Genomic DNA, 13,707 nt, shown 5'->3' with positions numbered 1-13,707 from the left:
TCCCAAAACAGTTTCACATGCGAAACAGAGAAAACTATCATGAGATCATTTAAACATTTAGACAGGTACATGGATAGGATAGGTTTAGCGGGATATGGGCCAAACGCAGGTGGGGCTAGTGTAGATGGGATAGGTTGGTCAGTGTGGGCAAGGTGGGGTGATGGGCCTGTTTCCACATTGTATCTTCAGGTTTCCATAAACTTAACACAATAACATATGAAGATCTTTCTGCAATAGTACCAACAACTTAAATGTTTGGGATACAGTTAATTTATTTTTTGTTTCCAGATACTGAGGTCAGGCAGAAAACAATGTTAAGGTTTAACATTGATGAGTATTAATGTGAATTACTTATAGTGGAAAGTCATTGCCCCGTAATCAAAATGGTTTGTCTCTTCATTAATGCGGTTAGCTGAGTTTACCAATGTTAACTGATGTTATTTCAGAATGCCCAAATCCACTAATTATTTACTCACAATTAATGCATTATGTGGAATTTGAATAATTAACACATCACTAACAAATCTGGGGAGATAGTAGTTGAGCATTCATTTATTTGAGCTTGTTCTAACATCCAATGAGACCGTGGCTGAACCTGTGATCTAATTTCATAACCTCTTAATAACTTTCATAAAGTCTCATCCAGCAATGGTAAGATGAGGAGCGACATTTGATCTAGCATTAATGACCATTTAAAGGGTCTCAAAATATGACCAAGCTTTGAAATGTTTCCTAACTTCAGTCCCGATAGGCTGGCTCTATAACTTTTTTAACTACATCTATTAATGCTATATTTTCCCAACCAGTAATCTCCAGACACACAGTAATTTTCTGAATTCAGGGAATACAACCATTGTTTGTGAACAACACCCATGTCATTCTAATAAATTTTGCTCCCTTCTAGACTAATGAAATATTTCTAAAGTACAGTACCTAGAACTGAAAAGAATACTTCTGACGTGGTGGCTTAGCACTTTGCAATAATTATGATCCTTTGTATTTTGGCTCTCCAAATATAAACTTTAGCAGTGTTAGGTTGTTTGATTGTTCTTTTTCAATGGTCTTCGATAACGATTCTAAGATTCGTACAAGTTAATTTCCAAGTTTCTCTGGATATCCACACTAGTTTCTGTTTTTTCAATATTAAAAAGTTGCACTGTTGCTTTAAGACTGAAATGGATGAGGTTACATTTGTTTATATTGAAATACACTTGCTTAAGTTTTAATGTGGCTCAGTTCCTTTGATATCACTTACACGGTATATATATTAGGAAACTTTCCCTAGAATGAATGGCAACGATTCCAACATAGTAAGTTAAACACCTACTATTTCTAACTTTCCACTCCACCCATGCTGCACATAATTAACAATCCGATCTGTGGTTTCACTCTGCTTTTACTCTGCAGGCTGCAGGCTGCCATTCCAAGTACTTGTTTCTAAACTCAATAAACCAAATTAAAGGAACGGCTCACCCAACTCAGAAAATAGTTAAGGATTTGACTTTGTGAAATGGAGTATTGCATTTTAAATATTCCAAAGATGGAAGGTGCAGACCTGTAGTAGTGGGATGAAGTCTTCCTGTTCTAGGTAGTTACAGCCTGGCTTAGCAAGAAGAAAGATAAACTTAGATGCATCATCGTGACAGCTCTGCAGTACTCTGAAAGATACAACCATTTCAGTTATTATTCAAGGATAATAAAGATCCTGCTCCAAGTGCAATGATGAACAAAATATCCTTGCCTAAATCCTATATTTTCAATTATAATATATTATATATATATATTTCTGTCCTGATGCTGCATCGCTCAACAACAAGAAACATTCCATTTCAATTTATTGTATTCTACAAAGAATCTGTAGACCAAAACAAAAGAGCAGTGGACTGGCGCTAATTGATTAGTTCCATCACATCAATTCATAGTTGTGACAATTGGAGTTCTAATGAAGACATCCATTCGTTTTCCTTTGTACATTATTGTCACATCCAAGTGATTTACACTGTACTATTTCTACTATCTGTAATAATAATGTTATGTAAATTCAAGTTTGTTTGTAAAATCAAATAGTGTATCGTAATGATGCTTATCGTAAAAATAACTTCCCCACTGATGACTTTCAGGGAAAATATTCTGCAATTTAAAGTCAAATCTTGAAAAAATGAACTATGCACTGCTATGATCTTTATCCCACTTCTCAACCTGGCATCTTCTGAGCCAAACTGACTTGGCAAAAGGAGACAGAGGGCGAGGGTATAGGGTGATTAGATTCCTGTGATTAGTGGTGTTCCACAGGTTGATGCTGGGACCATCATGTTCGTAATATACATGAATGACCTGAATAGCTGACAAGATCAGTAAATTCACAGATGACACCAAGATAGTGGAGTTGGAGATAGTGGAGGTTAGTCTTAGGCTACTGGGTGACACTGATGCAATGGTGAAATGGCAGACAGTGTTTCATCCTGATAAAGGTCAGGTGAAGTATTTTAGGAGTACGAATGAAGATGGGACATATACTATAAATGGTAAAGTCCCAGGTGTATAAGTCCAAGATCATTGAAGGTGTCAGCAAAAGTGACATGTTTAAAAGGCATATCGGATGCTGGCTTTCAAGAGTTATGGCATTGAAATCAAGAGCAGAAAGGTTATAACTTTATAAAACATTGTTCAGAGTTCAGCTGTAGTGCTGCATGAATTTCTAATCACCATATTACAGAAAAGATCTGATAGTGTGGAGAGGACGCAGAGACGATTTGCCAGGATATTACCTAGGATGGAGCATTTTAGTTGAGGAGTGACTGGAGAGGCAAGGGAAAATCCCTTGATTCCTTTAGCCCTAAAAGCTAAATCTTATGCCCCTGTCCCACTTAGGAAACCTGAACGGAAACCTCTGGAGACTTTGTGCCCCACTCAAGGTTTCTGTGCGGTTCCCGGAGGTTGCAGGTGGTTGCCAGAGGTTGCAGGTAGTGGAAGCAGGTAGGGAGACTGACAAAAACCTCCTGGAACCGCACGGAAACCTTGGGTGGGGCACAAAGTCTCCAGAGGTTTCCTTTTAGGTTTCCTAAGTGGGACAGGGGCATAAGTCTCTCTTGAAAACATTCAATGCATTGGCCTCCACTGTCTGCTGTGGCAGAGAATACCATAGATTCACAACTCTGGGTGAAAAAAAAAATCCTCATCTCAGTCCTAAATGGCGTACCCCTTATTCTTAAACTGTGACCCCTGGTTCTGGACTCCCCAACATCGGGAACATTTTTCCTGCATCTAGCCTGTTTAATCCTTTAAGAATTTTATATGTTTCTAAAAGGTGTCCTCTCATCCTTCTAAATTCCAGTGAATACAAGCCCAGTCAACCCATTCTTTCATATGTCAGTCCCACCATCCCGGGAAATAACATGGTGAACCTACACTGCACTCCCTCAATAGCAATAATATCTTTCCTCAAATTAGGAGATCAAAACTGCACACAATACTCCAGGGTGTGGTCTCACCAGGGCCCTGAACAACTGCAGTAGAACCTCCTTGCTTCTAAAGTCAAATCCTCTCGCAATGAAGGCCAACATGCCATTAGCTTTCTTCACTGCCTGCTGTACCTGCATGCTTACTTTCAGCAACTGATGTACAAGCACACCCAGGTCTCACTGCACCCCTTTTCCCAATCTGACACCATTCAGATAATAATGTGCCTTCCTGTTCTTGCCACCAAAGTGGATAACCTCACATTTATCCACTTTATACTGAATCTGCCATGCATCTGCCCACTCACCCAACCTATGCAAGTCACCTTGCAGCCTCTTAGCATCCTCCTCGCAGCCCACACTGCCACCCAACTTTGTTTCATCCGCACACTTGGAGATGTCACATTTAATTCCCTTGTCTAAATCGTTAATATATATTGTAAATAATTGGGGTCTCAGCACCGAGCCTTGCAGCACCCCACTAGTCACTGCCTGCCATTCTGAAAAAGACCCATTAATTCCTACTCTTTGCTTCCTGTCTGCCAACCAGTTCTCTATCCATGTCCAGTCACTCTACACCTCCACCCCCCATCAGGAAGGTCTTAAAGCCCTCCGTTTTTTTCTCGACCGCAGAACCAACCAATCCCCGTCTACTGATGCTCTCCTCCGCCCAGCGGAGATGGTCCTTACCATCAACAACTTTTCCTTTGACTCCTCCCATTTCCTCCAAATCCAAGGTGTGGCTATGGGCACGCGCATGGGCCCCAGCTATGCCTGCCTCTTTGTAGGTTAAGTCAAACAATCCTTGTTCGAGGCACACTGTGGCCCTATCCCCGAACTCTATCTCCGCTACATTGGCGACTGCAATGGTGATACCTCCTGCACCCATGCAGAACTCACTGACTTCATCTATTTCACCATTAACTTCCATCCAGCACTCAAATTCACCTGAACCTTTTCCAACATCGCCTTACCGTTTCTAGACCTCACCATCTCCATTGCAGGTAACAGACTACTGACCGACATCTACTACAAACCCACTGACTACTAGGGCTATCTGTATTACACTTCTTCCCACCCTGCTTCCTGTGAGGACTCTATCCCCTCCTCCCAATTCCTCCGTCCACGCCGCATCTGCGCCCAGGATGAGGTGTTCCAGACCAGGTCATCGGAGATGTCCTCATTCTTTAGGGAACGGGGGGGGTTCCCCTCTTCTATTATAGATGAGGCTCTCACCAGGGTCTCCTCTATATCCCGCAGCTCCGCTCTCACTCCCCATCCTCCCACTCGTAACAAGGACATAGTCCCCCTTGTCCTCACCTTCCACCCTATCAGCTGTCGCATACAACATATAATCCTTCAACATTTTCGCCATCAACGGGATCCCACCACTGGCCACATCTTCCCATCTCCTCCCCTTTCTACTTTCCACCGAGACCGTTCCCTCCGTAACGCCCCGGTCAACTCGCCCCTTCCCAGCCAAACCACCCACTCCCCGGGTACTTTCCCCTTCCAACCACAGGAAATGCTGCACATGTCACTTTACCTCCCCCCTCGACTCCATCCAAGGACCCAAGCAGTCTTTCCAGGTGTGGCAGAGGTTCACCTGCACCTCCTCCAACCTTATGTACTGCATCCGCTGTTCCAGGTGTCAACTTCTCTACATCGGTGACACCAAGCGCAGGCTTGGCAATTGCTTTGCACAACACCTCCGCTCAGTTCACAATAACCAACCCGGTGCCTCAGCACTTCAACTCCCCCTCCCATTCTGTCCTGGGCCTCCTCCATTGCCAGAGTGAGGCCCAGCGCAAATTGGAGGAACAGCACCTCATAATTAGCTTGGGTAGTTTACACCCCAGCGGTATGACCATTGACTTCTCAAATTTCAGGCAGTTCTTGCTTTCTTCCTCCTTTCCCACCCCTTCCCAATTCTCCCACAAGCCTACTGTCTCTGCCTCTTCCTTTCTTTTTCCCGCCCCCCCGGCATCAGTCTGAAGAAGGTTCTCGACCTGAAACGTCGCCTATTCCTTCTCTCCATAGATGCTGCCTCACCCGCTGAGTTTCTCCAGCACTTTTGCCTACCCTCTATCCATGTCAATATCCTACCCCCAATACTATGTGCTCGAATCTTGCACACTAATCTCTTGTGTGGAACCTTGTTCATCCATGCGGTCTTTAAATCTTCGCCATTGCATCTCCACCATAAACCCCTTCAGTATAATTTGCCAGTCTATCCTAGCCTATTCCCCTCTCATACCTTCAAAGTCTCTTTTCTTTAAGTTCAGGACCCTAGTGTCTAAATTAACTGTGTTGAACCATGTTAAGCATTTATTGATCGTAAAACACTGTGGGTTCTGCGAGATCATGAAATGTGCCACGTAAATACAAAGGCATTTTCCATTTGAAGTGTGGCTTGTGTATCCGTGCATTTCAGCTACTGACAAGTGCAACAACTAAGTTTAGAGCGGAAATAATATTCACCTTCTCCACATGGCTACGAATGAGTGCACCGACACAAATTCTGTTCGTTCTCCACCAGCAGAAATGAACAAAGGGGCTTTCCAGTATAAAGGACAACCACATGCCTGGAGAAACAAAAATATAATTCGCTTTATATAAAGGCCTATGGGGAAATAAAGAATATCACAGCTGGGACTCAGCTGATATTAGAGAGATATTACCGTCATACTACATGGAAACAGGCCCTTACATTCACCGAGTTCACGTGGACCACCGAGCAGTTGACTGACACAAATCCTATTTTAGTCTCTCCACATTTCCATCAGCTCTTTCCAGGTTCTATAACATGCGTACACACCAGGGTCAATTTACAAAGGCCAATTAACCAAGCACCTTGTATGTCTTTGGGAAGTGGCAAGTAGGAGGAAACTCACAGTCATAGGGAGAATGTATAATCTCCACAGATAGCGATGAAAATCATGCTTGAACCCTAGCAGCTATGATTATGAGGCTGTCTGTCTGACAGCGCCTATTTCCTTCCAAGCACCCCTAAAAATGAGCACCATTAATGCTGGAGAGATTGGGATGAGAGAGGATATCGACATTGTTTCGCACGTCCTGCCAATAGATTTCAAACATTTGAAGTGGTATCACTCCATGGATTCAAGGCCTGATGTAGGCAGTCTAAGTCTCAGAAGCGTAGAGAGCAGGGATCATTGACCAACAACGAGGAGTTTTTTTTAAGCCAGAGTTAAGGTCTTCACCCCCAAATGCTCTTTTTCTCAAATGGACAGTCCTGAAGGCAGTGGTAATTTTCCTTATTAACGTCTGCCTTTGTTGAGAGGTGGTTCCCAAAGCATGCAAGCAACCCAAGTTTCTTCACCTTATTGTGAACTTTCAATGTTAGAGATCAGTGTTGTTCAATGGGGAGAGACTGACAGAAGGACTTTGCAGTTCACGAGTCATTGGAGCAGAAGAGGGCCATACGGACCATCGAGTCTACTCCGCCTTTCAATCATGGCTGATCTATCTATCCTCTCAACCCCATTCTCCTGCTTTCTCCCCATAACCCATGACACCAATTAAGTATCTGTCAATCTCTTGCCTTAAAAATACCCAACGACTTGGCTTCCACAGCCATCTGTGGCAATGAAGTCAACAATCAGCACCCTCTGACTGAAGTAGTTCTTACATGCAAGACACCTTCCCTCATGTGCTTTGGTGGCCCAGTGATGAATGAAGAGGCTGACTTTGATTCTGCTATGGAGGTGACACAGATTAAAGAGTTCCCTATTTATTCTTTAAATTAGCTCCTCTGCAGTGGAATGTTAGGAGTTGTGGTGCAGCTTTGTGGTGAGAAATTTGGATCAATATTTGTACCCATGTTTGACACGGTGATTGGGTTTGTTGTGGTACCAGTCATTATGTTTATGGTTGGCAATATTCTCAAGTGGACAAACAATTGGGATAAGTTCCTGTGAGCAGCAAATTGGAGGACACTCCCAGGATTTTATTGTTTAAAGGCTTCTGCAAGGACAAAAAAAGCCCAGGTATAGTGTGACTCTGTTCCCTATATTTCTCTTGGAGTTGTCAAGCAGTGAAGATCATACATATTGTGCTTCCAAATGGTTGGAATCCACAGAACGATTTATGGAGCAGCTCTTCAGTCACAGAGTAGACAGGGTCAAGAAAGATTCTGATGATGTTCATTGCAGGCAGGCAGCAAATAGACCCTCTGTAGTCGTTGCACTTGAATTTGTCTTCATTCTTGAAGATGGTCATAACTACAGGTTCAAATATCCCTTGGCATGTCTTCCACTTCCTGGACATGGCAAAAAAGGTTGTGAACTTGTGACTGAAGCATTTGTCTATCAGGTTTTAGAAACTCGGCAGGAACACCACCTGCTCCCGAAGCTGCCTCGTTTTTTCACCCGTCGCACAGCCTTCGGTGTCACCTCAGTCCATGAAGGCAGCAAGGTTGATCAACAAAGTAAACTACTGGGCATGTCAATCACAAGTTGCGTGTGCAACACCAACACTATACTCCTTTGTCAATAACTAACAGTGCAAATATGGTGCAATGCCAACCTTGAGACTAATTTAGACTTTAGAGATACAGCGCAGAAACATGCCCTTCGGCCAACCGACCAGAGTCCGTGCCGACCAGTGATCGCCCTGTACACTAACACGCTCGGGCTATTTTACCCAAGCCAATTAACCTACAAACCTGCATGTTTTTGGAGAGTGGGAGGAAACCAGAGTACCCGGAGCAAACCCACACAGTCACTGGAGAAATGAATTTGGGTCTGCCAGAGATATAAGGGTATCCAAGGAACAATGGACACTATAATCTCATCATCTTTCCTCAGAGCATGCTATATATTGATCTACCTGATTGTGAAAGTACATTTGAAGGAGAGATAAACAGATGGCCTGTGAAGGAACACTTCATAAATTGACAACTGGGTGACAAATTGAAATTTTAGCTCAAGCGAGCACAGAAAATTCTGTAAAGACCCAGCAGGTCAGCCAGAACTGCTCATCAATCTGTAACACTAACTAATGAAACAATTCTCCACAGACATTGCCTACTTGTTAAGAATTTGCAGAACTTTCTGTATCCATTTCAGATTATCATGAATTGCACTAGTTTGCCTCTTGACTTCCAAGTGCCTGAATATTTCCATTTTGAGGTTAGTGACAGTGTTCCCATTGTAGAAATCCCACCAATGCCTACAAAGAGTGGTCAAGCAATCAAACAAATAACAGTATAGTCTAGGGGGAAAACTGTACACCGGTTAACAAAATAAATGTGCTTGTTACTCCTTACCTTTGCGATTTTGCCCATTTCATAAATATCGCCCTTTTCATCCTCAAACTCAGCAAAGGCAACTTCAACCTTGGCAATGGTCTCTTCATGGTTATTGCTGACACTTGGAAGTCCCTTAGGGAAGTAGAAGCGTGGAATGTTTACAGGTGCCGGAGTGCTGACAACAACTTTGTTTACAGTGGGAGGACTGGGAGTCACGGTCGTTACAGTGGGAGGAGGAGTTCCAGGTTTCTTTTCTTTAATGCTTTGGACCTGTAAAAGAAACAATGGAACAAGTAGTTTAAATTCTGCAATGGCTCCTTGTAAATGGTGCTGTGAAAATTGTTTCATGTTTCATCAAAGTTGACTTGTTTCCTTCCTGAATAAGTGAGCTATTCAGGAAGGAAAAAAGAAGAATAAGGGGTAGGCCATTTAGGACTGAGACGAGGAAAATCTTTTTCACCCAGAGAGTTGTGAATCTGTGGAATTATCTGCCACAGAAGGCAATGGAGATCATACATTGGATGTTTTCAAGAGAGAGTTAGATATAGCTCTTGGGGCTAACGGGACATGGGGAGAAATCAGGAACGGGGTACTGATTTTGGATGATCAGCCATGATCATATTGACTGGCTGTGCTGGCTCAAAGAGCCGAATGGACCTACTCCTGCACCTATTTCCTATGTTTCTATTCTGGATAGGAGTTGCACAAATTTCCATTTTGTGTTTACATTGCAGAAATCCCCAAAATACTCCATTGGCAGATGTCATTACCTCTGCACAGTGAAAGGGTCAATACAAAAAATATTCAGAGGTAACGTCCTGGAGTTTAAGGCAGCCCATTTGAAACTCAGCACCCACCCAAACAACTTTCTATCGATGGATTACATTCATCACTCAAGCTGTTTGGGGCTCTGAGTAAAGTTGCTAAGTAATATTTTCAGTAGTGTAGTACTTTCTGGCACAAGTGAGCAAGTGCACATTTCATTTTTCAATAATAGTAAAAATACTAACAATATCCTCCAACTAACCAAGACAAAAGGAGATTCAAAAATCTTAGAGATTAGAGGACATTTGCCAGTTGATATTGCAACACCATTTTTACACATATATAGTTCATAAATACCAGTTAGATCTCACAGCAATTTACTATATCTAAATTTATTTTTTGAAACATGTATATGTTTAACCCTAAAACAGAGAACACAATTCCCTCATTGAAACTGCCATATAAATTCAGCAATATATTAATTAGATGGAAGGAATGCAATAGTTTTGCACTGATAACTATTTGAAGCCACTGTTACTTATGTAATGGTATATAATTCAAATCAATAATATTAAACATTTGAATGGTCTAAGAATGTATAATTTTGATTCTGGTAACTCCCCACAGTAAGTTGGTAAAACTGAACAGTTGGTTTAAGGTAAAACTGAACAGCTCTTTGATAAGCAAAAGGAGGAAATGATCTTTAGATTTGGGTTAAATACAAAGATTATTTATCCACTTATGACCAAGTCCTAAACTAAACAGCACAAACATACATCGCGGTCATTAATGCATCCAAAAGATCAGGGGAAATTTATTTAAGAGTTCAAGACATAGAAGTAGGAAAAGGCCATCATGTTTACTCTGCCATTTAATAAGATCATGGCTAATCTTTTACCTCAGCACCACTTTCCTTCAATACAGCTCTTTGGAGGGAATCTTCCAACCCATTCTAATGTTTCTAGTCTGGTTTACTATGTTCCTGCTTTTTATATAGAGATTTCCCCATAGTTCTACATTCTAATCAAAGAGCTATATTTGGAGAAAACTAACTGAGCATGGAGTAGAAATTGAGAAAAAATCTAAAGTTGAAATGAAAAAAAAGGTTAGAAACTGGTGCACATCTAGTTTTTACAAACCTGCTGGGTTAAACAGCAAATTTGTGTGGTTAATGACATGTAACACTGTTTGCCTTTACCCTACGGAATGGTTTAGGGATGGTAACTTTTGTGTGACAATCCATTATATAATGGAACATAGACAATGCAATGAAATGCATTATATTTAAATAAATCTTATTACACGAGTTAATACCACAAATTTATCCCTCAAATTTTGCCACCTCTAAAGGACATACCCTTTTTAATGACATTTGTAATGTTTATTTGCATTATCTCAATTCCTAACTGGGCTCCAATTAGAAAGGAAAACAACCCAGAAGATTCTTGAAACACATTGACCCGAGGCATTAACCCAATCCTCTTTCCACAATCTTCCTTTCAACTTTAGCAAAGCAAAGGAGCTGATTGTTGACTTCTGAAGGGAAAGCCAGGGATCCAGGAACCTATTGACATCGATGGCACAGGGGTGGAGAATCACAGCTTCAGGTTCCTGGATGTGCATAATCTGTAAAGATTTATCCTGGGCCCAGCACATTGATACAATCACATATAACGCCCATCAACACCTCTACTTATTTAAAAGATTAAGGAGATTCGGGATGTTGCCGAATGCTCTATCGAACTTCTACAGGTGTAGAGAACATACCGACTGGTTGCATCACGCCATGTTTCGATAACTTCAATGAATGAAAGAGGCTGCACAAAGTGGTAGACATTGCCCAGTCCATCATGAGTATTCCTTCCCCACCAAAGTCATTTACATGAAGCACTCCCTCAAAAAGGCAACTAACATCAAAGGCCCACACCTACCAGGCTACAATTCTATCTCATGGTACCATCGGGAAGGTATAGGAGCCCGAGAACCACGATCTCCTGAGAAGGATCAAGAACAACTTCTTCCTTTCAACCATAAGGTTCTTGAAACACCCTGCATAACCCGACCTCTGCTAAGATCTACCTTGGACTTTGTTTTGGTTAGACTCAGAAATTTAGTTTGCACTATTATGGTCCAGGTACTTAGTATTACTGATAATTTGTCGTGTTGATTAATATATATTGATTTGTTGTGTTATTTCATTAGTGAGCCAGTTAGGCTGCTGCAAATAAGAATTTTAAAATATATTTTAATCTCATATAGATATGGTGGTAAAGAAAGCTTTTGGTATGCTAGCCTTTATAAATCAGAGCATTGAGTATAGAAGCTGGGATGTAATGTTAAAATTGTACAAGGCATTGGTGAGACCAAATCTGGAGTATGGTGTACAATTTTGGTCGCCCAATTATAGGAAGGATGTCAACAAAATAGAGAGAGTACAGAGGAGATTTACTAGAATGTTGCTGGGTTTCAACAACTAAGTTACAGAGATAGGTTGAATAAGTTAGGTCTTTATTCTCTGGAGCGCAGAAGGTTAAGGGGGGACCTGATAGAGGTCTTTAAAATGATGAGAGGGATAGACAGAGTTGATGTGGGCAAGCTTTTCCCTTTAAGAATAGGGAAGATTCAAACAAGAGGACATGACTTCAGAATTAAGGGACAGAAGTTTAGGGGTAATATGAGGGGGAACTTCTTTACTCAGAGAGTGGTAGCGGTGTGGAATGAGCTTCCAGTGGAAGTGGTGGAGGCAGGTTCATTGGTATCATTTAAAATTAAATTGGATAGGCATATGGATGAGAAGGGAATGGAGGGTTATGGTATGAGTGCAGGCAGGTGGGACTAAGGGGGAAAAAAATTTGTTCGACACGGACTTGTAGGGCCGAGATGGCCTGTTTCCGTGCTGTAATTGTTATATGGTTAATCCAAGTTAGAGTTTAGATGCAAAAATAAAGAAAGTCTGAAGGATAGTCTTGACCCGAAATGTCACCCATTCTCTTCTCACCAGAGACGCTGCCTGCCCCGCTGAGTTACTGAGATACAAAATGCTAGAGTAACTCGGCGGGGCAGGCAGCGTCTGGAGAAGGAAATGGGTGACGATTCGGGTCGAGACCCATCTTCAGACCCAGTTTTGATGAATTGAATTGTTCAGTTCCGGTGCATAGAACAGTTAAACACTCTTGACTTATCTCTTGTCTTGACAGAGGATACTCAAATTTGTTGAGTGTTTCTAAAAATAAAATGTGTATTTCCAGCTGAAATTCCTGTATTTTTGTTCACATCTCTGTGCTTACTTAGAACACATATCGACAGTGGCAGAAAGTATTTCAAGACCTCGGGAACTTGTTGATGATGGGATTCGAGAGGACGTGGCAATGGGAGTGGGTGGCTTTGAGGAGGATCCGTCTTCAAGCACACGAGTTGGAACAGAAAGCGAGAAACCAACTCCAGAGAAACAGCACACAAGTTACTGGGGTCAGCCTGCGCTGCGGATAAATAAAAAAGCAGCATGACCCATAGCAAGGAACCGCCTGCAATCCATCGCCCTCGCCACAAGCACAGATGCAATCTATTTCCCCAGAGGCTAACGTTCTCCGGTGTCTCCTTAAGTGCAGGCTTTCACGGGGAAACAAAAAGGAATCCACTCGTAGGTGGAAGAGATACAAATCCGTAGAAGAAAAGGACTCTGCTCATTTGTACCGATGCAAACAATTAAACCCATATTTAAAAGTGAAAGTTGCCACACAATCCACGATTAAAAACAAAAGACACAATGATAAATCACAACAGAAGAATTTATCTGGGATCCCAAATGACTCCTGAATAGAAGAAATGGGGCAGTCCCGCACGCTTTTAACCCTTTGAGAACTTGCAAAACACTCTCCACGCACCTTCTTTCTTTCATATAGCATCTGCAGAAGCGGCTCTCGGTAATAAATTTCGACCGGGAGACATCATGAAGAATCAGAAGACAAATGCAGAGACAGCTTCGAGTTTTCGTGGTGGGGCGGGTCGCCACTCCTGCAGTTTGCTGAGCTCTGCCAGGGTTGCTGGTGCCCTCCCTCAGTGGGTTAAGCAGTAATGATCATGCACCGATCCAGGTTCAACGCCACTCCAGGATGCGCTGAGTTTGCACAAGTCTTGCACCCAGCTCTTCTTCCCACCACAATTCTCTTGACTCCATTCATTGCCTGGGCAAGATTGAACAAAGAAGCTACA

General features: G+C 42.1%; 1 protein-coding gene across 5 annotated transcripts in view; it reads right to left on the bottom strand.

Annotated features, from left to right (window-relative positions):
* ppp2r3a (protein phosphatase 2, regulatory subunit B'', alpha) overlaps window positions 1-13,707 on the bottom strand; it is a 261,434-nt gene that overhangs the window by 26,050 nt on the left and 221,677 nt on the right. For 4 of the 5 annotated variants that reach the window (XM_055646173.1, XM_055646175.1, XM_055646174.1 and 1 more), the window contains 3 exons: window positions 8,749-9,000; window positions 5,940-6,043; window positions 1,556-1,658 (listed from right to left, as the gene is read on the bottom strand). In XM_055646173.1, the coding sequence (XP_055502148.1) occupies window positions 1,556-1,658; window positions 5,940-6,043; window positions 8,749-9,000 (459 nt within the window). Of the gene's footprint in view, window positions 1-1,555; window positions 1,659-5,939; window positions 6,044-8,748; window positions 9,001-13,379; window positions 13,685-13,707 lie in introns of those variants that run through there. The other variant, XM_055646177.1, reaches the window with a different exon arrangement.

This window comes from Leucoraja erinacea, chromosome 14 (genome assembly GCF_028641065.1).
Source record: "Leucoraja erinacea ecotype New England chromosome 14, Leri_hhj_1, whole genome shotgun sequence".
In the NCBI taxonomy this organism is placed as follows: Eukaryota; Metazoa; Chordata; class Chondrichthyes; order Rajiformes; family Rajidae; genus Leucoraja; species Leucoraja erinaceus.
This window is presented reverse-complemented; position numbering and strand designations above follow the sequence as displayed.